This window comes from Sander lucioperca, chromosome 4, assembly GCF_008315115.2.
Source record: "Sander lucioperca isolate FBNREF2018 chromosome 4, SLUC_FBN_1.2, whole genome shotgun sequence".
NCBI lineage: Eukaryota > Metazoa > Chordata > Actinopteri > Perciformes > Percidae > Sander > Sander lucioperca.
Window position 1 is genome coordinate 13008348 of NC_050176.1, and position 26335 is coordinate 13034682.

A 26335-nucleotide genomic window follows, 5' to 3' on the forward strand; every position below is an offset into this window, starting at 1 on the left:
ATGCACACGCATTCATTTACCCTTGTGGGGGGAGGGGCTTAGGAGGCCGTTTGGGCTTTAGCAGAAAGGGGGGGGGAGGGAGGGACTGAGAAGTTGTCGATGTTCAAATTCTTTGGCTAAGTCCTGGATCTTCACAATCCTACCTACAGCACCTTAAAATTATAAAAATACTAATAAATCACAGTTATCCTTAACTTCTGTTTGGGAGAACACACCATTATACACCATGAAGACTTAATGGATTGAAACTGATGAATTGATGAATAATGTCATAGCCTACCACCAACCAAACTAATGTGTATTTTCATTATGGGTGTAAAAACACCGGAGTTATTGTAATGAACTGAAAAAAACCAACAGATAAATCATTTCAAACATGGACACCATAATATGTTTAATATATCCTTTATTTTTATTAAACAAAATTTCAGTAAAAACTCTTAAGTAGAAAGACAAATTTCCCTGTCAGTAGTTTGCTCCAGCTGTAGGGCCGTCCCCAACTATATCATCATACGTGTTGACTAATCAATCAGTCAGTCAATCTGTTGAAAACTGTACTGTACCCATGTTGTTGTTCTGCAAAATCAATTACGGTCACATACGATCTTTTCTTTAAATTCAGTTCGTAACAAAAGACATCTTTGTTAATATTCTGATAATGCCGGATAATGGTGTGAACTTTTCCTAGTCAATAACTTAGAAAAGATGAGAAACTATCCCTAAAAACAAACCACCATCTTGTTCAGATGGTTCTTGGCAGCCCCACACTGCTCTCTAAAAGGTCTCTCCCCATCTCTTTGTTTGTTCACTCCTACTGAATTAGCGCGACGAGACAGAATGAGCCTGTGTTAACCGACTCTTAACTGTTGGGTCACAGCGGGAGAAAGTTGACAGTATATAGTGTTAAAACTACAGCGTAAACAGCAGTGTCTGTTACAAAGGCGTTAAGTAAGAAACAGAGCGGTGAGCAGGTGCACCGTGCATGTTGAGCCAACTCTGGCAGTGTTTTCAACTATTATTCTCTTTTTTTTTTTCCCTTTTTCTTTAAAATTAAAAGAAAGGAGGAAGCTACACGATTATCATCACAAAATAAAAATCTCTTTGGCATAGAATACCCACCCAAAAGCGTAAACACACACAGACACACTCACATGCGCACGCACACACTCTTAAAAAGGTTCTCTAACAGAAACCTACAAGCATCGTCATCATTATTATCAGCAAAATTATGCTCTAAAACAAAGTTGAGCCCTGTTAAGATTATGAGTCCCGTACTCAGTGATAATTGCATATATTACATCAGGCTGAGCGCAGAGGGAGTAATCTCTACTGACGACTATATTCTCTTCTGTCCCATTACGTCCTACGTCAGCTCCTCCGATTCCCTTTCTCCCCCGTGTCTGTAAGAAGAGGAAAGAGAAAAACCCACAGAGCTGATTTCACAATATCAACATGCTTGTCAAGCACAGCTCTTCCACAGACAGGGTGTTTGAAAAGTTATTATGTTGTAGAAAACAAACATCAGACTTTAAAAGGCCAATCTGACAATCTACTTTCTTACTCAAGCTTCTTACTATGAGTGATGGGCTCCAGCACAAACACAACATTTTCTGCCAAAAGTCTTTTACTTTTAATTCACAGGAGAGATTTCTGCATTTATGTTTTTGTCTGCGCTCCTTTCACTGGTTTGAAGAGGGCGAGGAAAAAAAAGGTGATGTCACATACCAATCAGGACAACAGTCACTTAAGTTTTGGTGGAAGAAGCATTCCAGATGTTGCCTGATTTTAGACAGAATTGTCTTTGTTTCCATCTTCAGTCTGACATTGCCTAAACTTGAATTTTCCTTAACACAACACTAGAGACCAACGTATCTGCCTGAATCTAACGTCATTTTAAGTTGACACTGACGCCAATATACTGTTTTTTTCAGGTTTTTTGTTTGGTGGAGTGAAGTAAAAACAAACTATGATGTCGGGGGATATTGAGACATCTTGACGTCATTAGTCCCAGCCACTGATTGGCTAATCGTTATTCCCCCGGCCGCGGCACTCATCGGATCGATCGTTTTTAACCAAGAAACCGCCGTTTCATGTTTAATCTATTCTTGTATTTTATCTTACAAATACTTTTATAGTGCACTGTTGAATATGTTATTATTAGCACTCCTGTATCATACCTGTTGTGTACCCGAGTGTTATACTCTTAATAAATAATACCAACGGATGTTCTTTTTTCCCCCCAATTGACTCTTATTAAGTCTTCATTATTTCATTTTGTCGAGAACAATTTTGAAGTTTTAAAAACAAGTTTTATATTTTAGACAACCGATCCCGATTGGCTGAGGTAACGTTTTGCATGTACTGACCTTTAATAATCATGGTACGGTTGTCTCTCGTAGGCCAAGCTGGCTGCGTAATCGTCTTGCATCATATTTCCGTCCATGCCGTCCATGGGCATGTCAGCGGGATACCCTCCGTAGCCTTGGAAACCAGTGTCCAGCTCTGCAAGAGATTACAACATTTTTTTTTTTTTTTTCCCTTTACTTGTTACACAATTTACCAACAGATTATATGTTATTTAGCTACAATAAATAAATTGTATTAGCTAGTGGAAATCATCCAACCGTTTAGGCACACAGTGATCAGAGAGAGAGAGAGAGAGAGAGAGAGAGAGAGAGAGCGAGAGAGCGAGAGAGAGAGAGAGAGAGAGAGAGAGCGAGAGAGAGAGAGAGAGAGAGAGAGAGAGAGAGAGAGAGAGAGAGAGAGAGAGAGAGAGAGAGAGAGAAGCCAAGTCAAGTCTCTGGACACAGAAAATACCAAGGCCATACAAGGAGAAAAGTTATAAAGGAAAGGACGGGAATTAGGAGTTAGAAGCAAACACATAAGGAAAAGACCAGGAAGGAGACCTTTGAGACTTGGCAATGAGAAATAGGTAGTGATGTATTACAGTAAGAGAATAAAGACAAGGCAAAGTGAATGAGATAAGAATGTTACAATGTGAAACAGACACTGACAACTACAAAATGTAAAATCAATCAAAAAAAAAAAAAAAAAAAAAAATCAAAGCTAGGCGTGTGCTGCTTGAGTTATTAAATAACCCACAGAGTATTTTTTTAACTGGACAAACTAACTTGACTAACATGCTGATGGTAAATAGGATCTTTAGGCCGCAGCAGGGAGGAAACCCGTAAACAGATTACAGCATGTTAACACTGCGGTCACTCCCGGTGGTGGAGTGACCCAGTGCAGAGGAATGTGCTGCATGTGCACATTTCAGTCATAGTTACTCACCATCTGTATAGGGTCCATCCATGGGGGCACTGTTGTGGGCCTGCAGGGGTAACGAGAGGTCAAAGGTCAAATAAAGTCAGCACTTTTTTTATATAGACAGCTTTTTAATAGTCCTTAAAAATTATTATTAAAAGATGATATAATGAAGAACCAGTTTCTTGAAAAACAAATGTACTTTATAACTGCTATCAGCATTGTATTAAGGTGCCAAGATGTAAGATGTAACCCCAGAGAGTTAAAGGGAGTTTAAAAAATGTCTATTTTAATGTTGTCCTGTCCTGGCAGTGGAGGGCGCCAGACACTCACCAGCTCCCAGGAAGCGGGGTCGTGTTTAAACAGAGAGTGCGTGAGCTCCACAGACACTCGCTTCTTGTAGTCTGAGTTCTTATCCTCGGAGATACGGAAGAGCACAGCTGCAGCGTAAGTGGCTGAGGGGGAAAAGAATCAGGATGCATTCAGCAATGTACAAAAACGTACACTTTTTATTATAATAATAATAATAATAATAATAATAATAATAATAGGTTATAGTGTTGGTGTATTGAAAGGAACACAAATCCAAGTCCACATTTTAGTCTGAAAAGCACCAGAGGTTAAAGTTTTAAAGATAAACATACAACGTAATAGTAATAGCGAAAACATAATAGTTTTAGTGCTCACGCCAGTTACTGCATGAGTGACTTGTAGTATTTTTCTTTTATATAACTCCCTGAAGCATTATGGATGTGGTGCATTCACAACATCAGTTATAAACACCTTAACAGCATAATGTAGAATGAATGTTTATGTGTGTTAGTGAGCCTTGTCTAATTCAGCCATGGTACTACCACATGTAAATGTAATATAAGACATACTTTTAAGTAGCTGAGCCTGGTGATTTAAGCAAGGAATTTGCTAAATAACACTTGCTAAAAATCCATTTTGAACATTTTCCCTCAATGTGACCAAAAAATAGTGTGGCGAGGTAAAATAACCAAATTTGATATGTTGGATAAAACGCATACTCACTTTCTTTCCGAGAGTTCGATGAGAAGCTCGATACCACTCTCCTCTGTGAGAACGGTATCATACCAACTTCTCATCTAACTCTTGGCAAGAAACTAACATAAAAAGTAATAAAAGTAAAGATAATTGAATCATTGAAATTGTACCTAACGTTCGATTTTTTAATGCGCCTACTACCCATAAAGGTAGTTCAGACACACTGCACCCTATTTAATGAGCAGATTGTATTATTGAAATAAAGTCATCTATATGTCATTGTGAAATGCATTGGAGTAAAAGTATACAGTCTCACAAAATGGACATGGTCATTTAGAGTGAAGTACCTGGAAACTGCACTTACAGTAAGTACAGCGCTTGGGTAAATTGACTTTGTTCCTTTCCACCTATGACTAAATGCTACATTACTGTAAGCTAATTGCAGTGCATTATCTGGGTGTCCTACCAATGCCCTCGTTGTTGGAGTGCAGCAGGTCCATCAGCGGAGCAGACGCTCCCTCGCTGTCGATGAACTCAGCTGACGGTTTGTCCAGGGCCAGCTCACACAGGATGCCCGCTGCCACGCGCTTCACGTTGTCCACCGGAGAGTAGAGGAGCTGGAGAGGAGGAGGAAGGAAATGAGTAAAAAAACAAAACAACCTAAAACCTAAGGAAGTTGATCATCAAGATAAGGACGTAGGCTGGGCGATATGGAGAAAATCGGATATCATGATATTCTTGACCAAATATTTCGGGGAAGATATTGTAGGGTGGACAATTGGTGCTTTCCAAAAATATTTTTACAATTAGATTTTAGATAAATAATCATCAGTAATGTGGATATAATGGCTAAGTGGGTAAAGGCAAATAATAACAGCTAAAACAGTCTGGTAAGTTCAGAAAATTACATCACTTTACTGTAATGCAGCCTTTAAAACCAGGACAAGACAACACTTATGCCATATTACGATATTAGGAGATCCTAAATCTAAGACGATATCTAGTCTCATATCACGATATCGATATAATATCGATATATTGCCCAGCCCTATAAGGAAGTGCGAGAGCTTCAATTTCCTCCGTTACCTGAACAAACAGAGGAATGGTCTGCAGGTTGCCGATCTCCGCTCTGTTGATGGGATCTCTTGCCAGGATGTGCAGAGCTCCTGTGGAGCCCTCCACAATCTCCTCCATCCTCACTCCATCCTGAGGAGCAGGATGGAAAGAAGATATGTTACTCAGGGATACAGAAATTCATTCATAATTACAACTACTCATTTCCACAATCCCTTAAACCCACAACGTAATTAGTGACTATAAGCATCCTAAACTAGCCAGATACGTACCTGGTATGTCTGCTGGGTGGATGAACCATGTTTCTGGGCGTCCTGGTGGGCTTTAAGTAGCAGGTTGACCAGACGGGGGATCGCTCCAGCGTCCCTCAGAGGGGCCTGGTTCTCTGGGCACAGGGCCAGGTTGCGGATCAGGCCAACCACAGCCTTCAGGCAGGGAAGACAGGAAGACATACGGTCATGATACTGTTCACAATTACTGTATTGGTCAGTAAGTAAAACAAGACTGACAACTTCAAGCTTCTCCATTAGAAATGCAAACTAAAAAATAAATAAAAAGAGATTTAGATAATTCCCCCCACCTAAAGCCTTGTCTTGTAAAACATACTGTTCCTGCTGTCATGTCATTTCATGCTCTTTCAGGCTGATGGAGACTCTGGCCTTCTGCCGGAACGACCATCCCCTCTGTCCATCTGTCTCACCATTTCCCCCAGTGTCTCTCTTTGGACCAAACCACTATCTCCTCAATGTGTTTGTTTCACAGTCCTTAACTTATGTTCCCTCAAACCACCTGCTTTCAGTCTACCCCTGCTTCCCACCATCTTTTGTAAACCCCCACCTTAGTGTGAAAACACTCACTTCCCCCATCTAGACTAACCTATGGGCTTAAATAACAGTCAGTAAGATACTGAGCTTATGAAAATGATGTTCAAATGTAATTTCAAAGACTGTAGTCGCATATCACTCTTTTGCATAGAGAGACACTCTGCATGAAAAATTAAGTTAACCATTTAATGATTTACAAACATCACTGCAAAAGCTTAAAATCTCATTGACCCTTTTGTGAGCCCACACTATTCCCCCCCCCCCCCAATCCTCCCTCGCTTCTCTTTACCTTGATGACGGGCCAGTAGTAGGGTTGGTTGAGCAGCTTGACGATGGCGGGGATGCCGTAGTATCTCCTCACAGCATTCTGCGCTACCTCAGCCTGTTGGTGGCGGGATGTCAGGTGGCGCAGAGCGCAAACGGCAGGTTCAGTCACGTCCTCCTTCTCACCGGCACGCAAGATGGCGTGGATCAGCGCCTCTACACCGTTGCCCTGGGTGACTAGAGTTTTATTGTGGGAATTGTTGCACGTGAGGTTTGACAGGATGCCTGTGGCGCAAGTGAGCATGTTGAGGTCGTCTGAACTAAGCAGGCCCACCAGCACCTGCAGAAGGCTTTCCATGCCCTCCTGAAACAGGAAGAGAAAAAGATATTTCAGAAAGTTTCTCGGATTATGGAAAACAAACTCAAGATTTTCAAGAGTAGACGAAAAAAGGTTAACGTGAGTGTGGATATAGACCTGCTTGGTGGCAGCATCAGACAGGTTCCTGAGCGTCCACAGACAGTTCTGCATCAGACGCTGGGTGGAGCCTGTGAGGTGTTTACCCAGAGCCTGCATCCCACCTGCAGGGAACAGAGAAGTTAAATCACTCCGCTCTCAGTCGTTTATTTAGCTGTCATGTAGCGCTGAGGTTGACAAGTAGACACAGTAACATTGTGTTTTAAGGTAACCAAAAAATGACACACACCTGTAGGACTACCTTACACACACACACACACACACACACACACACACACACACTACATACCAGCCTCTACAATGGCGGGTTTGTTGCTGGGGCACACAGAGAGGACTTTGAGCACACGGCTTGTGGTCCACAGCAGCTTCTCATAGCTGTAGTTTCTCATGATGTGAACGAGGCCCTCAGGACCCCCGTTGGAAAGAATGATCAGCTGTGAGAGAGAGGGACTGTGTGAGTATACAAAGTGCAGATGGGGTGAAAATAACTTCTCTTCTTTCTGCAGCAATGTGCAGTAGAACAAAAATATGGCGTTTTTTGAAAATTAAACCATGTAAACCTATTCTGATATAACCTCTAAATACAATTATGAACCTGAAAATGAGCATAATATGAGCACTTTAACTTTTAGAACTATTTTTTTAAACTTAGGAACCTTTTGTAAAAGAAAACCTTACGGTTTACAATGAACAAGACTACAAAGCTGTGACCTGTCCAGACAGATAAACACCAGCTAACCACTCAATTTACTACTCTCAACAAATAACCACACCCATACCCTCGCTATGCCAGCATCTGAACAACTCCGTTCACATGCCGCACCCACAACTGAAAGCATGCACACACAAGCACAACAACTTCAACAGTCTCAAATTACAATACTTGGCTGGTATCACACACACCTTGCTCTCCTGGTTGCCATAAGACAGCAGCTGCAGACAGTCTGTGGTGATGGCCAGGAACTTGGGGTTGCTCTTCTTCAGCAGGGGAACCATCTTCTGCAGGCCGTCGGCCAGACGAACAGCCATCTTCGCTCCTTCCTGGTGCAGCAGCAGGTTGTGGAGTGTGGTGATGGCGTAGAAGAGCACAGACTCCATGGGAGAGCTGTGGGAAAGAAACACAGGTGGGTTAAGTGTGTATCAGCAACAAATGGCATGCCCAGTTGCCATACATTAAATGTCCTCACTGTTAGTTAACAGTCGGAGATCAGATCAGATCAGTTGAAATGTACAGAGTAATTGGAAGTATTTTTTGTTTACTTTTTCGTTAGACCTACTTTCTTCCACCTGCCTCATGTAATTCTACTTGAGTCCGCAATCTCCTACAATGCCCATAATGCCAGTTAACACAAGGTCAACAATAAGGCTTTCTGTCTTTGGAGGATAATGCTGGTGGAGAAATGTTTTTATATCATGGCTTTCTTCTGTACCTACCTACTAAACGTCAGTACAAACTGGTGAGTCAAAAGCTCTTGTTTTCTTCTTCAACTGAACTGCATTGTAGCTGCACTGTAAAATACCTAAACATGACTTCACTCGCACGGTCTGTGTTCACCATATTTCAACAAGGACTAGATGAATAACCCTACAATATAGCAAGATGGGCCTGGAAATGCTATTGACATTGCCAAAAGGATTTTTTTAAAAGTGTTTTAGGATGGATTTTCTCTTTCATACCTACACTATAAGAAATAGTACATTTCCCCAACATATACAGACCACATCAAGGATCAAAGTCATAAGTGACTGAAGACAAATAACTTCCTCTATCTTTCTTTTTGTCCGGAAGTACCTGAGCATGCGGACCAAAGCAGGGATGCCTCCACACTTGAAGATGGAGAGCAGGCCCTCTCTCTGGTGGGACAGATTGTGGAGGATGCTGGCTGTGGCCCGCGCCGTCTCCATGTCACTTGTGTTCTGCATCACCCGCACCACCGCCGCCACCATTTGAGGCGACTGCATCATCGCACGCCGCGACGCCTCCTTGCGCGTGAGCTGGTTGACAATCTGTGCTGCCTTGCTGACCACCACCTGATGAGAAATGAAGAGGGGAAAAGAAGAGTTCATTTTGATGTGCACTTGAAAATGACTCTGCCTGGTTTCAGTGCTTCTTCTATAATTGAGGGTGGTATTCAAGATGTTCAAGATCGACATTAAGGCTTCAAATTACCTTCCAATTTGTCTGACCAAATACATTTTTTTAAATGACATTAAACAGAGGAAAGCAGCAAATTTGAGAAGCTGGAACCAGGAAGTAGCATGTTTCTTGATAAAATTACTTAAACTTTTAATGGATCAATAAAATGAAAGGAATAATTCAATATGCATATTTCCTAAAATGGGAAGGTTTACTGTTCATTATTTGTGCAGCAGTAATGCATTTCACTCAATATAATTATCTCATAAGACAATGTATCCCATAACAGCAAATCTGACCAAAATACTGCGATCATCACCTGGTCTTCATCGTTGAGCAGTTTGGTGAGCTCAGGCACGGCGCGTGTGGCCAGCTCAGCGTCGTCCTGGTAGTTGATCAGATGGATGATTGCCGTCTTGAGCATTTGGGAGGGCTCGGCCAGCTGCTGGACGTTGGTCATCTGGGACGAGTCTAGCTGAGTCGAAATGATGGTGGTGTTTCTCTCCAGCGTCTCTGGGAACATTGCAGCCCGCAGCCGCTCTGCTCTGGTGTGGGGGGCATCCACGTCTATCGAGGAAGTGAGATGATAATATCACAGCCCACATGTAATTAACGCTCCTGTTGTCTTCGGGTCAAATTTGGCCCGTTTTCAACGTTTCTTGGCAGAAATTTGGGTTTTCTTTCAACCAAATTGCCCAAAAGTAACCATATAACGCTCTTCATAAGTCAAATTAAGGATTAGTTCACTACTATCGTTCACTTTTGAGTGTTTTATTTAATTTTATAGCATTATTCTGACTAAACTTTGACAGTCTAGGATTATCCAACATCCTCTGATCTTAAATATTAGTCAAAATAATTAATACTTTCTGCTTTTTTAACACAAAAATTAGATATAATTTCATAGAGGCTAGATGAGGTTTATTGACCATAAATTCCAAAAATGAGTGTAAAAATAGTGGTAATAAGTTGCTGTTAGTGTATACTGGTGGTAGTGGAAAAAAAAGGTGCAGAGAACGTCGAAAAATGCTGCAAAAATATTGAAAAGTCGAAAGAGACAAAAAAACATTTTTTTTTTTTAAAAAGTGGCAAAAATAAGTGACAAAAATGTCAAAGTGTCAAAAAAAGTGTTAATTTTTTACCCAGAAGGACAACACAAGGGTTAAAGAAATACAATATATGGATATCGGCTGGTTTGGCCCTTGCTTGTTGCCTTACCAGGATGTACTGATGTTACAGTGGTCGTCGTGGTGTAGTGCTTGGAGGTGGTGTATTCGGCGTCTTCATCTCTGACTGTGGTGGCTCCAGACTGGATGCCCGAGTCTACGCTGTACATTGTGTGCTGCCACTCTGCCACCTTCGCCATGCCACTGTCGGCCTCGCCCACTGCCAAGCACGAAGAAAGGAATTGTGGGACGTCAGAGGTGTTGGAGCAAAGTCATGTATTAACTATTTGATAAACATGGAGGAATGTTGAAGAAAAAAACTAAAAAAATACTCCAGTGGACCAGGGTTTTACTTCTGTGCCACATAAAGCAACCCCTTTTACAGAAGCAACCTTCAGTTGTCAAATGTATTAAAAGGAAGTTACCTCAATATAAATACATGAAAACAATAGTTGGAAGTAGGAAAGGTCATGATCAAAGAAACGGTCTCCTTTACACATACTGTGGAATGAGTAATAAAAACAAAAGCAAACCTTCAAATGCGCAAGCTAAAAATTAAATTGACTAAAAATATCTATTTTTTAAGAGTTTGCAGAAATGTAGGAAGAGAAAATTAAATACGACTGTAAAATACATAAAAATATTTCAAAACTAGAGCTGAATTGTGAACCTTTACTTACTTTGCATTGCCATCCTTGCCTCCCGTTATCAAAACAACGATGGAGCAAACCTTAAAAACACAAAGAAAGCCAAAGTCAAGTATTCCCACAAGCTTCAATGATGATGATAAGCTTCACTGTACACCTAGCTCTCTCCGTTAATTAATTAATATTCCAAGGAGTGACTGTCTTTCAGTTTTTGTATGCAACCGGAGTATGACAGTTCACAAGATGACCCCCTACCACCCCTCCCAGACCTGCACCCTGACCTGAAAATGACAACACAGAGCAGCAGCAGAGGCTCATGGGAAAGGGAGAGCGAAGAGGGCAGAGAGACAGCTGTAAGTCAGGAATGCCAGCCAGCCCAAATGACCTTTCACCCCGGGCCTCCGCCCATACAGCCGTGGGAGAAGCCTGCTGCTGACGCATGGCAATCAGGAACCTGCTCGTCTGGTTTAGACTCCACTGGGTGAGAGTGTGTGTGTGTGTGTGTGTAGACAGTGAGCACACTCTTCGTCACACACTAAACTTCTTAGAAAAAACCTGTAATTTGACTTTTACTTGTTTGTCTTATTTCAAATACTACGATCTATAAGACTTACTTGCCTTCTGGCTCTCATTGAACAGGTTTCTACTAATCTGACATCCTGAGGCATCTTGGGCAGTTTTAGTGTAACAGTGCTTCTGATTGCGTAACTCCAACAAACTCTACTTGTTGGTGCAAGTTTGTTCTACACCTCCTACTTCTAATAAAAATCATTTTTCTTGTCACATTTACTCAGGTATTTAGTCCACACAGACATCACACACTGTATCCCCTAGTAAAATAAACATTGTTACACTGGGCTAAATTGTTTATATACCTTACCATTAAATGTAGGCACATCTGAGTAAAAATGTCAAAACTGGGTCGTACACGCAAATCCCAGACTTTTTGAAAGAGTTTATGAAGATAATGCAAAAGCATACTTCCTGTCAAAAAAATAATAATATAGGACTATGTATCAAATATAAAAAAAAATATTCATAATATGTTGCTACATGCAACTTATATGTAATGTAATGGCCAGGTCGCATTTGCACACAATATATTCTCATATTCTAATTTGCAACCTTTAAATGTAGACTAAATCTTTCCAGACTTCCTTGCTACGAGCACCCAAAATAACCTCAGACAGAAACCCTCTTCATCACAGAAAAATCTGCATTCATAATAGCTGCCATTGCATGCGACATATGACCGATAGTACAATGCATTCACTGTGCTGGTTACAAGTGTTTTCAGATGTTTCACTGTTACTGACAGAATTCTTTGCAGAGCACATTGCAGGGGTGCATTGTGCGTTTGTCTACTGTACATGTGTGGCTGCTAATTTCTGCAGGCTGTGCAGATGCACTGAAGGTACCGGGGGGGTTATACATATGGCAAAGTCAACAAACAAAGGCTTAAAACATACCAAAAAAAAGGAAAATATTGCCATGACAGCTGGGTAAAGTTTACAACATGATTCCATGCAATAAGCACATACACTTATGTTCCGTCTTAACTACTAATAAAACAAGTCGGGGCTAAAAGCCACAATGTCAAACTGCTGTGTTTGCACAAATGAACTATAATATATAATAGGTTATCAAAAGTTGATCAATGGGTTTGGAGGAAAGGAATTTGTACAAAGCTGACCTGCTTTGTCTCTCTGCCTTACACTGGAGCCCTTCATGATGTAAAGCACCACTCCCTCATCTTTTCGCCTTCCGGCTTTGCATAAGGATGCGTCATGTTACGTTTCAGTCCTTCGGCTGATCCAGCCCACTTTTTCTCCCCCAGGCAAATTTACTGGTGTGTAGTTGTGTGTGTGTGTGTGTGTGTGTAACATTGTAGCTTCTGCAGGGGGCTTTTTCCCCCTTCTTCACACAAACTATAACGGAAAACACTGACAATAGTGTGTACGTACTGCATGTTTCTCATTAGTTTGTGTCTGTCCTCTTTTTCTCTCACTGTGGCACTTTAATGGGCTAGTAACTCACAAGTCCCCACATGTTTTTTGGGCCTGCATTGTTAATTACTGTTCATATGCATGTGCTCAAAATACATTCTCCTGAACCTGATGTTCTTGCAAGGCCCCAACATGTCCCTCTATCTCACTCTCTGCCTTCACAGGGAGCAGCAGCTCAGCGAGTTTCAGCTGTAGTCAGTCTGGCACGAGATCCTGCAGGACCTGGCCCCAGAAGACTGTCTGTGCTTGCAGCTACATGCTGCAGTGACTCATAAGACCGAAACTATGCTTGCAATTACTGTGTATACCTACCTTTCTAGCTAAAGGTGTGGCTTGTTGTCCGTCAAGATGGTAAGCGACTACTGGCTGTCTATGCATCAATACGGCAATTAATCAGACACCCCCCAGATTTAAGTTCAGTGTATTACAAAGGCTTTAAAAAAATAAAATACATTTTATCTAAAAACATTGTATTGATCCATTGCTGAAGGCACAGATACAGCTGATATAAAACAAAGCCCATGTGCCTTTTTGTTTCAAGGAGAAATACAGCTTGTACCATGTCCACACAGAACGTTCCTGTTCTCTGTAAATCAGGGACAGTGTTTGTGTAGTCTTTGTTTTCCTGGGCGAGGCAGTGGGTTCAGCCAACTGTTGCAATGCTGCGACACGCCCTGTATATCGCCTAGGTAACCGAAACTCTGCTCATGCACTGTACTGTGGGGGTTTTTATCTGCTGACCCATCTGATGTCTGAAGCTATGCTCGCATATTTGCTGATAAGTGCTGTTCCCTCTTGGGTTTTCTCAAACAGTAATTATTTTTTCCTTGCCCACAATGCCCATGCCTGTGGTCACCGTCCAAGCCAAGAAAATCTAAGAAAATCATTCAAAATTTTTACTAAAAATAATATACAGCAAAGTAAAAATTAAAGCCGAGCGAATAAATAAATACATTTAAATTAAACTTGTTGTATATTATGGTGATAGCATAAACTAATACTAAATTATTAAATTAGTAGTATTGAGGTTTATCTGCTGATGCCTTCGCCACTGTTCAGTGCTGACTAAAAGCTGTTGTGTACCCATTGTGTACTTCTGACTGGACTTTGCCCTCTTCCAGTTAATGAGTGATGCATCCTTTCACTCTTACTGTACTTTGCTCCACCATCTATCCACCCACACAAATGCGCAGGAAAATGAAGCCACTCTCTTTACTCACATCTCACACCAATCACTTCCCACCATCTTGTTAAGCAACAATCTGTGGATGACTTTAGGGGGCTTCTTCCTAAAAACAAACCCGGCACAGTAAAAACAGGAATGTGTATCAGTGCAAGCTGCCAGTGAACGAGTTGCAAAAGAACAGCAGAGATGGATACTGTTTAGAGCCCGATGGTGAAAACGCTGGTGTGACATTCCACAGTAACATAGTTTATTCAATCTGTCCTGTGTCCCCTTGTAAATATTGTGCTGTAAAAAGTGCACACTTTTTCACTCTAACACTTAAAACTCTTTTAGACTTCTCACTGAGTCACTCATACTTTGCTGAATCTAAGAGATAGGGCTGCTGTGACAAGTGATGAGTAACTCTGTTCTCAATCATGAGAACAGGTTCACACTATGCTGCCCCCCCCCGCCCCCCCACAGGCATGTCAGACAGGGAGTGTCTCCCCAGCAGCTCTCATCAAGGGTGTGGCAGCAGAGTGTGTGAGTGTATGAGTGAACTGGGTGAGGCTGAATACACCTAATTGCTAGAAGGGCTAAACTGTAGATTCTGACACTTTATTATCCTCGGTAAATCATGGCAATAATTCATAAGTTATGCAGTTATAAACACAGGATCAAACAGATTTTTTCCCCCCAGCATTCTAGATTTTGACTTTGCTGGCCTAAGCTCCTCTTTGTATCACAGCAGGAATGAATTCAGGTCAGGGAAGAGGCCCAAGGGGGCTGGAGATGTACTCTGGTCGTATTCCAGAGTGGCTCCTAACATACATTACAGAGTTTTATAGTGATTTGTTATTTAGCCTCATGCCTGTTTGGCAGGCAGGGGTGTAAATAACATATCACCAGGCTTTTGCTGTGCGCTCTCCTGGGCTTTTACACGCCTGCTTGAGAAGAGCTCACACAATTAGTGCAAGTGTAAAGAAATAACTTGACATATTGGGAAATACGCATATTCATTTTCTTGCCATGAGTAAGATGACAAGATTGATACCACTCTCATGTCTGTCAGTTAAATATGAAGCTAGAGCCAACAGCCAGTTAGCTTAGCTTAGCATAAAGACTAAAAACAGGAGGAAACCGGTAGCCTGGCTCTGTCCAGTGATAACAGAAGACTACACCTACCAGCACCTCTAAAGTGTACTTGTTGTATGAAAACCAAAGAGTAAAAATGACAGGAAATAGTCCTAAACCAATAAGCCCCTGTACAATTACGATGTATAGTTTTTACAATAAGCTAAGCTAACTATCTCTTGACGGTAGGGGTGTCACGATTCTCCAAATCCTCGATTCAATTACATTTCCGATTTTAAGGTCAATTTCGATTCGATTCTCGATTTTTACATTTCTTTTTTTAAAAGCACAGGTTGCTATGCCATTTTTAGACTAGACTTGTATGCAATATACTATCTGACCTTTGTTCACAATGTACCACACTACATTGTCAAATTTAAAACATTTGTTAACAACATAATGTAACAATAACTTACTATGGATATCTTAAGTCAATTGGAAACTTGACAATTTGTCAATAAAGTAAAAAGAAAAAAAAGTTTGCCGACAATGGAGACGCATTACGTCTCGTCGCTTTGGTGTGTTTCCGAGGCACTTTTTTGACCAACTCGGGGAGACTGATCAGTCCAACTGCCTTTTCTGCCGAGGGTCGGCCGTCTGGTCAGTGTGTCTGCAGCTTTAGGTGCCTTGAAGACGACGGTTGGGGGCTTAAAACACCATCGAGCCAGCACAGCGGTCTTAGCAGCTGAGCAGACAGAGAGCAGAGAGGGCGACTCTGCAGTCCGCTAACTTGTTGCTCTTTCTAGTATAACCAATATAAGCTGCTCTGTTTAGGCTTCAAAACGAGCATGCATGCTGAAATTCAACCGTGCGGTTTTGTCGGGATTAAGCTATAAACAGAGGAAAACTCAGCTAGCTGCTAGGCTGAGTGCAATGGTAAACACACAGAATATGGTACACGCACATAGCAGAGCTTGCAAACTGTGACTTTTTTGTCAACATAACTCACTGGAAATCCATAATACTTCCACACCGGCGACTTCAGTGAAAGAGGAGGGGGTTCAAGTTCTGTCGAGGAGGTTGACTTGCAGCACTTGACAAGCCGCCCGGACGTGACACGGGGGCGCGGCAGCATCGACGATTCCATTTTTTAATTCGAAATTAAAATCGATTTAAAATCGAAATAGTGACACCCTTACTTGGCGGTAGCTTCATATTTATCGTACGGACATATGACTGGTATCAATCTTCTCATCTAACTCTCAGCAAGAAAAAAATGCCGATCTATTCCTTTAACTCACTTGTCAAAAGAAAAACACAATTGTCTTTTGTTAATGTCAATTGCAAAGTCTAATGGTTGTCAGAACATTACGGTTTTGTTGTAGAAACTTAACCTCATCTGGTGGTCTGTTATTTCCAACGCGCTTGCTAATGTCATGTTTAGGCTGACATGCAAATAACGCAGATTATGTTACCAGACATCTGTAAAGCTTCCTGCACCATCTGCACTGATAAACCAGTTGACATATAGGCTGCCGTCGCATGCACATGCACATGTCCCCTGACATGCAACCCACACTCCTCTTACTATGAAGTGTTTCCGAGATGACTTTAACCCAACACCCTGCATTCACACAGCCCAATCCTCCTGACACAGTAAATGGCCAGTGCAGCCAGCTGAGCCTCCAGGGCAGACAGGCTTCCTCGTCCCCAAACCACACATCCCGTATCCCCCACTCAACTAACAATAGCTGTTATGGCACTGTAATGGAGGCAGCAGGGGCTAACTGGATAGTTGTTTGTTATATAAATCAATAAGAGAGGATGTGAAGCAGTGCACAGCTAATGGATTTATTGTGGTGGGTGACAGGAAGTGGTGGTCAACATTATCTGACTCACCAACCGCTGGGCTGTCCGGTCAGAGAGGGGAAGTATATTAGGAGAAGCTGTACTTTCACAGCTGTTCCTAGATGCAAACCTATGGTGACAAACTACTGTAAGCTGTGTCACGTCATGCGCCAAGTTCAGCACGAATGCAGCTCCGAGTCCACATTTTGAGCGGGAGCATTTGTCAATTGACTAACAGGCAGTTGATAAAATCCAGACCATAGCAACGCCAGCATGCCAAGAGCCCGCAGAGAAAGAACAGACAATGAGATACTGCTGGTGTGCACTTGAGCAACACACAAACTGGATCGGTCTGAAAGTGGAGGATACAGCACAGCACGCTCCCCTTCCCTGCCTGATCTGGAAACATTCCCAACAACACAGTCAACCACAGTCAGCATGCCAATGAATAAAAATAACCAGCAGAAGGGATAACGGCCGCAGATCTGTCAGTTGACTCACTAGATCTACTTTAATGAGTTAAATTAAGGTAGTAGATGCAGTTTGGTGGCTGTAAACTGGCGGTGTAGTTGTTTACTCCCAGTGGGACCTTGCTGTGAATCAAAGGAAATGTGAGCTGTCTTGGAGGAGGTGCCTTAAGTGCAGAGTAGGATCAGATTACACAAAGCTGATGAAGGAGGAGGGAATGAGTAAAAAGGGGTGTACCCTTGTGTGACAATAAACCCTTATTTTGCAAGGCCCACATCAAAGCAAACCAAACTGTCCATCACATATCAGACATTGTGGGAGGGACAGAAGTATGTCCAGAGATTGTCTCCCATATCAGGAGAACAATAAAGACATCATAAAGATATGGAAATCAAATGGCTGGATTTCATTTCACTTGAAAAAATAAATAAATCCAGAACATTTGAAGCCGTTACTTGACGAAAGTGCTTTAAAAAGGCGATGATTTTGTCTTCAGACCTACAATAAGCAGGATGTGCCTGTCTGTATCGGTGTTGTTTGGTTGACGGTAGGAAGGAAGAGGATGAACTAAAAGTCTCTGATACAGCACAGAGAGCCTCTATGTTACTTTTTTGTGGGTAGAGAGGAAAAGAGTAGCCACATTGTCCCATTGACTGCTGTCACAGTGAAAAGGAAACCGGGTCTCAAGTGTCCCCACTGGAAGCAACCAAAAAGGCGTAAGCACATCAAGATGGCTCTGTGTGTTCACTGGCCAAGTTTGGTGGCCAACACTGCCACCAAAGCCCTGTTTAAAGGCCTGACTGGGGAGTTTTTTTCTCTTGAACTGCCACTGCTACGCATCGGTGTATGGCTGAGCACTGAGGCGATGTGACAGATGATTAATTTTTCAGGGAGATTAGAGGCACGAGGGAGCGGGAGGGGGGTGCTTTGGAGAGCGGGGCAAAAGTCTTAAGAAAAAAAACAAAATCCAAATATTTGAAGAGTGAAAGCTATAAGATAGCTTATAAAAAAGTGAGTGACTTATTCTGACAACAGTCATGTGTTTTTTATAAACTGCTGTTGTCTTGATAAAAACCTCCAAAATGTTATTTTTTTTAAGGAACAAATGAAAAAGGAAGAGTAACAGCCTTGATTGTCTAAAACACCCATGCATTTTTCAGTTTATCCAGTGTTTTGTAAAATATGCACAGGCCTCAGGGTTGCACAACTTTCTCAACCCAAGAGAGCATGCAATCCTTCTAAAGCAGTGAAACAAAGAACACAATCAAAAACTGAGTTGAGATTTTTATGCACAAATAACTTCCATGTAAGATGTTGATGTTCCTCATGCTGCACATCTAACAAGTCAAGCTTCCCTGGTGATTAGCTTTCTGTTTCAACCACACCCTTCCTGTCCTCACTTTCCTTAATCTCTCACAGAAGTGTAATTAAGGGACAGGGAGGAGGAGAAAAACAGACACCACAGGACTCAGAGTCACTATGCTGAGAAGTACAACTCAGCCAAATCATCCAACTGTGAAAACTTTGTCTTTTGAGTCAGTGCTGGAATCTAGTTCCCTCCCTGCCTTGATACACTGTCAGCAAGGAAAAAAAATGATCAAAAGGCAAATGTATTCATGAAGAAAACACAGCAGGGTTCAGCTATATCCAGCATGCTGTTAGACTGACGCATGGGTGTTATGGACAGAGCTATGATAAGACTTGACTTGAAACCTTGTAGACATGATGATGGTGATGGGAAGAAACAGCCATTAGGCCTTTGACATTTTAAGTAAGGGACATTTTCTTGTCCTCGTTTTATCCAACCAAGAGAACTGTTGAAGGTAAATAATTCATTTCAGTGACTGTTCAGCTGGGCAATGCCAGCTTTACTTGCTCAGCATTATACCACTGTGCTCCGCTAGAAGCTTGTGATTATTTGTCTTTAGCAGTAACAGCAGAAATCTTTTACATGAATGGATGTTTTCGGATGATCCTGCCAATTATTTAATTACTGTATAGAGAATCAAAATGATTTGGCTTGATTTCTCTGGAAATCTAGTGTTTAGTTGCACCTGCGTGGTTTACCTTTATAGGCTACGTTCTTTGGTCAGAAATAATAATAATAATAATAATAATACTATTGGAGCACTGGGTGTCTGGGAGGCTGGAGGGTTTGACGACAGCATTGTCTGATGAGTTCCTCTAAAGCCTGTGGAAGTTAACCCCTGGGAGATTTTGATGCCGTCATACCAACTCCCCTTTGACTTCAGCCATAAAGACCCTTATCGTAGCTGATGGGGAAACGTTATCTCTCTGCGTCCCCTTCTCCATGGGAACAGTTAAACACAAAGGCAGGGTGCTATGCAAACACACAGCAGGTCACACTACGTGTGCGCTGAGTGGCTGTAACTGAGCCCCTGGAAAGTACTCAGTCAGGCACCACTGAACAGACACAGGGCGAGGTAATAAGACAGTGAATCCACAGAAAAGGAAATCCTTCATGCTAAACAAAGAGGTTAGGATATATGTCATACAGTAATCCCCATCTGCAAAGTGTAGACCTATTTATATACACTGAAGGATCTCCTGGCCTCTTGCTCTGCTAATGTAGGACAGTATCAGGGAATTAAGCAGGAGGGGGGAGATTATCACCATGCTACCACAGCTGTAGCTGCGGCGAAATCTACAGTAAGTCTCCCCCCCCACCCATCGCGGTCCCACCAGCCATCCACCCTCTTCCCTGGGGGCAGACAGTGACAGCTTTCCAAGCAGGGTGCTGTTTGCTGCTGCACCACTTGATGACACAGACCCAGGGCAAGCTTGGTGGAGGACTGACTGGCAGAACGCATTGGCACGCTGTCCTATTCAACCTGACACACATTCAACAGCATCAGATGGACGCATTGGTCTAGAAACAAGTTGGATGCCACACAAACTTGTTTAGTGCTGTTCTTTGCGCTTCTGTGATGGTGTCACTTGCTGATAATTCAAACAAGACAACAATAGGCAATGTGATTTAGCGTCTAATATTCAAAGAGAGAGACAAAACTGTTTATCTTCTGATTCCAATGTGACCCATGTCAAATTTAAATAACAGTTATTAAAGTTGGCGGCGCAAAGGACACCACAAATGACTTAATCCCAAAAGAAAAAAGCGGATAAAAGTAATTTAAAATGGGTGCTGCCGATTTTAGTGGATTTACTCGTGAAATGTAATAAAAGAAATATGTGCTCCTGCAGACACTAATTAGGATTGAAAAACTGCTGTCCTATCAAGTACGGAGCATCTGTAAACTAAGGTAATGACATCATGGAAGATTTGGCAAACACCTGGAGACATCACTGCTGGCATGAACAGCTGTGTGGGAGTGGATGGGTGCTATAATAACAGCATAACACATTTTAGGGACATGATTCAATATTCACTGTCATACATTACAGATGTGTGTGACCTGGAACTTACGCGCCCATGCACAGTATCAGCTCATTGTATTATTTACAGTTTAAGAACTACTTTCATTATCAATTAAACTGCTGATTAAGTAACTTCTTGATTAATCATTGGACTATAAGATGTCAGAAAACTGTGTGGGTCTTAAAAATGCTTGTTGTGTCCAACCAACAGTCCAAACCCCAAATATAGTCAACTTTTAATCATAGAGGCCCAAGAAAAACTGAAAACTTCATTGGAACCAGTACTTTTTCGGCATTTTTACTTTTAAAAAATGACTTAAATGATTAATCGATTATAAAGAATTGTCTGTCTGTCTGTATTGACAAATTAGTTAATCACCTCAGATCTATTTAGGTTTATATTTATGAGTTGGCTGGAAGATAAATGCTTTGTTGTTATCTTGCCAACATGTTAAGTGTCCATACCATTTTGTGTGAGATTATCACTCTGGTACAAGATTTTATAAATTGTAACCTTTTACTTAACATATGGTCTACAATAACAATGTCAATGGTAATAGCCTCTTTCTCCTCTTCACCTGCACGCGCACACACACAAGCGTACGCGCATACTTGGGACACCACTAATGACACTGTGGGACGCTATTGACAAGTGACGTCAAGTTGAATGATCGATACTGGGGCCAAAAACATAGTTATGACTAGTGAGAAAGAGATATTTGACACTTTGAAGAGTAAACAAATTTTTAACGTAAGAAAGCAAACTTTTGGGGCCTGTAGAGCTCGCGCTACACCGTAACAACAGGCAGTAGCCTAACGGCCAGTTTGAGGCATGCGGAAATGAACTCCAAAGACAAGGCTGGATTTGCACCCAGGTAAGCAAAAGATGAACAATTCACCCAAACAATATCCCACATGAACATACACGCTTATAGAAAGCAGTACAGAAAATAGGCTACTAGACGCAAACATACTGGGAAAACGACGTTATAGGCTACACGTCGGTGGTAGACACTAGAGGAGTTGGAGAAAGTGAATATACATTCATTAAAGCTTACCTTTCGAAACACACGGAAGCGTTTTAGATTATTCCAGGTCAGTGTTGTTGTTTTTTAGGATAGGACAATTGTCTGTATTTCTCCTTACTTCACTCCACTCTCTCCGATGCTGCTGCTGCTGCTGCTGCTGCTGGCCGACAGTCCTCTGAACAAAAATGAGTAAAAGAAGCGTCACCTCAGCCCAGACTCCGCCTTCCTCCCCCCGACCCCACCCTGCCACAGCTCCACACACTGAGAGGCAGTTACAGCTTGTTTTATTGTTGGGAACCGTAGTCAATAAAATAAACAGCAAATTGAAGTGTACTTCTTAAAAATGGCCTTAGGCAACATCGCTTATTGTAGGTCTAATGTTTTTTTTTGTTGTTTTTTTAAAGATGATCACAAAAGACCATGCTTATGATATTAGAGCGGATACATTATAGGCTATTTAAAACGTTATCAAAAATGTCTAAAATGTTTTTACTTGTATACATGTACATGCTTGTAAGATAGGCTAGATAAATACAGCTCAGCATAAAATAAAAAGTTCACTGCATACATAAGAGTGGACTAACACTGACAAGAAAATTAGAACTAGGCTATAGGTAGCGATATTACAGTAATAAAACAACACAGTTCAAATGTAAAATAGGCTATAAGCTTTTGAGTGGCTCAAGCAGCAGCTGATATTGCTGATATAACTAACGTTCGTGTTTTCATTCGTTTTATTTCTCATTTCACAGAGACTACAACGACGCAGTGTGCTATAGCAAACATTTCGTTCACCTGTATGGCCACACCTTTAATTACAACACGAAACCGTATGACAGAGGTGAGTCACTGCAGCCGGGAAACGATATGCTGTCAGAGTGGCTGCTCATGCTATTTACAGAGAAAGAGATATAATTGTTTGTGTGTGTATTTGTGTCACTTTGTCTGACAATAGTTACTTTGAAGGTGCTAGGAGAGAGAGAGAGAGAGAGAGAGAGAGAGAGAGAGAGAGAGCGCTAGATCTTGGCATTTTAAGCCTTTGTGTTACATACACTCTCATGATTTACAGTTGCTTCTATAAAACTGGATTGTAATATAAGTAAAATCACAAAAATCAAAGTAACAATTATTTTCCACATCGATCAATCTGCTAATTACTTTCTCTCTCCCATTGTAATTTTACTAATCCCAGATTGATTTATTCAAAATTATTGTTTTGTCCAATCAGCAGTCCAAAACCCAAAAATATTCAGTTTACTGTTATAGAAGAGAAAATATTAACATTTGAGACGCTGACATCAGGGAGTTTGGGCTTAAAAAAATGACTCAAACAATGATTATTATGCCCCCCCCCACCCTGTGTCCACTACACCCTTGTGCACCACTGTAACAATGTCAGTGCTCCTTTCTGCACAGGAAAATAATGAAATTTATAATGATAGAGTGATTGAAATATACAACATGCAGCAAAATATATAATTTTTTTGCTGACTCATTTTAGACCTATAAAAGTGGGGGAATGAAATCCAGCCACCTATAGACACTGATGGTGCAGTTAAATGTGAAACAGTAAGTGCTAAGCTGCCTACAGTATGTGATACACTCCGACTGGAAGACAGACTGAGATAGGTCAGGCTGTATAATATGCCCTGCCTTGGGCCATACTGTTATTGCTCTCTCCTTTGTGGCCAAATTTGTGACAGTCATTATTATCTGTGCCTCCTAGAATGAAAGAGACGGACGGAGAGGGACAAGGCATGCTGGGCCACTGCTGGTTATATAGGCCATTATATTTGTAAGAGTGAATGTGTGGACTGACTGCCCTCTCTTTAAAAATAGCTTCAGGCCCAATTGACATTCTTGGGTTTTCATGTGTTGCTTGAGGGAATTGATGTGTATTAGACTATTCATTGAATGGGACAGTAGCTTCATACCTTCATACTGCAGAGCTGTTACTCATATTTTGCATGTCTTTGACTTGTTTTGGCTTTCTCAGATCTCCCTGGATAGTGGACACAGGGGCAGCAGTGACATGAATGGAGCCATTGTTTTGAACACAGCAGCCTCTTTATTTAGAAAATTAGCCAGGATTTAAAAGAGTGGGATTTATGTGGGACTTTAGCTCAGGCTGACCCTGTCAAAGACACCTGATTTTTTGGTTTTCAGCACTAATTCAAGCTTTTGATGTCCATTTCTTTTATAAAACAGTATATTGAAGCATTTCTCTCTCACTGAGAATAAGTAAGAGGCTGCTTGCTTGCACTTATGATCTTATGTATAGGATGTTCTCCTTATGGTTTCTTTCTATCTTTCTGTCTCTGTAATATGTCACATCATAGATATATTTACAAAGTCAGAATGTTTTCTGAACATCCTGAAGGCAGGGGTCAGAACGATGTCTGCACTGGTGTCTGGGAGACTTGGCTCCAGTCTTTCCCTGTAAACTCCCAGCAAACAGACCATGACTCTCACTATAAACTTGAATCTGTCTTTCACTCCAAGGGCAGGACACGCTGATATGATGTCCCTGCTTTACAATACTCGCCTGTTTTGCTCTCTCTGGTTCTCTGCCTCTGACCCCACAGGAAATGGCCCCATTGTCCTTGGGAGAGGAAGTCGCCTGGAGCAGACCACTAGCTCACTGGATTGATGGAGACTGTGGTAAATTATTAATCGTCACTTACAAATGGAAGACACGCAGATACTGTGGCGTTGGCTGTCCACGGAGGAATGTTGTGGAACAATGGACAGATAGAGCTGCAGTTGAACACCTGTACCAGGGTAGAAATACTGTGGTAATTTGAGTATAAAGATATGTTTTAGTGGATGTGACTTAGATAAGTATAAAAGCAAAGCAAGGACATAAAGTAGAACGAAAAACATGTTTTTAATTTGACCAGAGTTGGTCCAAGTGAGCTTGACAGCTAATTTTTGACCTGGGAAACAAACAAACAATCTCAACTCAAGGATCACTTACTTGCTACTTCTGGAGCTTTTGACCTTATCACACATTTTCATCGAGTTTGCTCACTTCTCATGGAACTATAGATGTTCAAACTTTACATTATTTGAAACACTTGTCCTTCCACGTGGACTTCTTGTCCATGTTCGCTTAGTAGTTGAGCTTGGAACAGCAGACAAAATGATCCCCACTCAAGGTCCGCTTACTTTATTGTTTTGTGAGATACAGAGAAGCAGTGAATCTTGTGGTAAATACAGCTTTTGTAACTCCACGAGACAAATCTACCAGCTTAATTGCAAAGTAGTATTTTAGTATCTACATTTTTTATTTATTTTTTTTATTTCATGAAGCTATCCACACAAGTTAACATAGAGCATACAATCTTTATGTTCATTCAGACTGTTACCACTAGAGGTAGACAGAGACTCACACAATAAGTTAACACTCAGCAAGACTGGAGGCATTTTGTTGAGGTCAGATCAGATGTGTGTGAGTTTCCATGTGTGAAAGTTTGAGGGTGCACAGTATGTCTGTGCACATTCTCAGGCGGGCTTGGTGGTTGGCTCTCAGGGTTAAAATAGCTCAGCATTTGGTTCAGTCACATGTGAGTGTCCTTACTAGTTTGGGAAGATAAAGTAAGAGAGGCAGCTGAAAATAACCAAAGATGTTCTTTTTATGGCACACATAATCTGACAGATGTTAAGCTTGTAAAGATCATTGTTGGTCGTTGAATAAGAATCTGCTTGAGATATGCAGCATCATCAACACTTCTATCTGTTATTGCATCTGCTAAATGCAAGCTAATCTTTGTTTATTTATTAGCAGTGCCCTTCATCTGCCCATAGTGTTTAGGTATTTCTCTAGCAGCTTCACTCTGTGTCAGATAGAACAACCAAAAATATCAACAGGGTGTGATGTGATTTATCTGGTTCAAAATACTTTGTATGTGACCACTTGCTAATATAGAGCCTTGTTTAATTCCCACGAGTCCATCACTCTCTTTTAAATGACATACAGTGAAATGATAAGTAAGAGAGGAAATAGCTGCAGGTGTGACTGGAAATCTGAACACTACAGCCTTCATTTTTATGTTGACTTAATACACAGTCCTAGGCTTTCTCTTTTCTAAAAAACAAACAAACAAAAAAACAAAAAAAACCTATCATAAATGATTTACCTTTGACCAGATTTAATGTTGTGTGATGGAAAAAAAAATGCATTTCGTTGAAGAACTACATGCCCCATGATGCCTCGCTTTCAAGATGACCAAATGGAACACAGAGCGGACCAGCCGTTGTGACAGCTGAGCTTCAAGTTTGCTGAGGGAAACTTCAGCGCCGACTACAACCTAATAGACACGAATGAAATAAACATGTAAGTCGAATCTGTTCCCCTTTCTTTACCTCTCACTGTCATTTCATAGACCGTTCTATTGTAGACCTGTCGCTTTGGAATATGTTTCTTAAACTGTCCATACTTGGTAAGGGGAAATTTCCATAACGCTGCTGCAGGGTGGGATTCCTCCGGGG

General features: G+C 41.4%; 2 protein-coding genes and 1 long non-coding RNA gene across 4 annotated transcripts in view; 2 read left to right on the forward strand and 1 right to left on the reverse strand.

Annotated features, from left to right (window-relative positions):
• Nucleotides 1-389: 389 nt before the first annotated feature.
• jupa (junction plakoglobin a) lies at nucleotides 390-22047 on the reverse strand. 2 transcript variants are annotated; one of them, XM_031289582.2, is made up of 16 exons: nucleotides 21875-22046; nucleotides 10893-10942; nucleotides 10265-10432; nucleotides 9366-9613; nucleotides 8702-8940; nucleotides 7813-8014; nucleotides 7199-7343; nucleotides 6910-7013; nucleotides 6460-6798; nucleotides 5619-5771; nucleotides 5359-5478; nucleotides 4739-4889; nucleotides 3598-3719; nucleotides 3292-3331; nucleotides 2367-2502; nucleotides 390-1400 (listed from the first exon to the last, which is right to left on the reverse strand). In XM_031289582.2, exons 2-15 carry the CDS (start codon nucleotides 10903-10905, stop codon nucleotides 2369-2371), a joined length of 2178 nt encoding a protein of 725 aa, XP_031145442.1. In that variant the 5' UTR covers nucleotides 10906-10942; nucleotides 21875-22046; the 3' UTR covers nucleotides 390-1400; nucleotides 2367-2368. The 2 variants fall into 2 exon arrangements, with proteins under 2 accessions (XP_031145442.1, XP_031145441.1); XM_031289581.2 differs by having other exon boundaries at nucleotides 6460-7013; nucleotides 21875-22047.
• LOC116043071 lies at nucleotides 2497-2999 on the forward strand. Its single transcript, XR_004103367.2, has 2 exons — nucleotides 2497-2638; nucleotides 2767-2999. It is a non-coding gene; the product is annotated as an uncharacterized LOC116043071 (long non-coding RNA).
• The window catches only part of si:dkey-28e7.3 (trafficking kinesin-binding protein 1), a 46532-nt gene continuing 41853 nt past the window's right edge, over nucleotides 21657-26335 (forward strand). The window contains exons 1-2 of the mRNA XM_036000438.1: nucleotides 21657-21691; nucleotides 22597-22685. Of these exons, the coding sequence (XP_035856331.1) occupies nucleotides 21657-21691; nucleotides 22597-22685 (124 nt within the window). The remainder of the gene's footprint in view (nucleotides 21692-22596; nucleotides 22686-26335) is intronic.

Coding starts and splice junctions, on each gene's coding strand:
- jupa (XM_031289581.2), bottom strand. Junction 8,015..8,701: donor GCTTTGGTCCGCATGCTCAG/GTACTTCCGGAC, acceptor TCTTTCCCACAG/CTCTCCCATGGAGTCTGTGC. Junction 2,503..3,291: donor GGATGGACCCTATACAGATG/GTGAGTAACTAT, acceptor AATCTCTTGCAG/AGCTGGACACTGGTTTCCAA.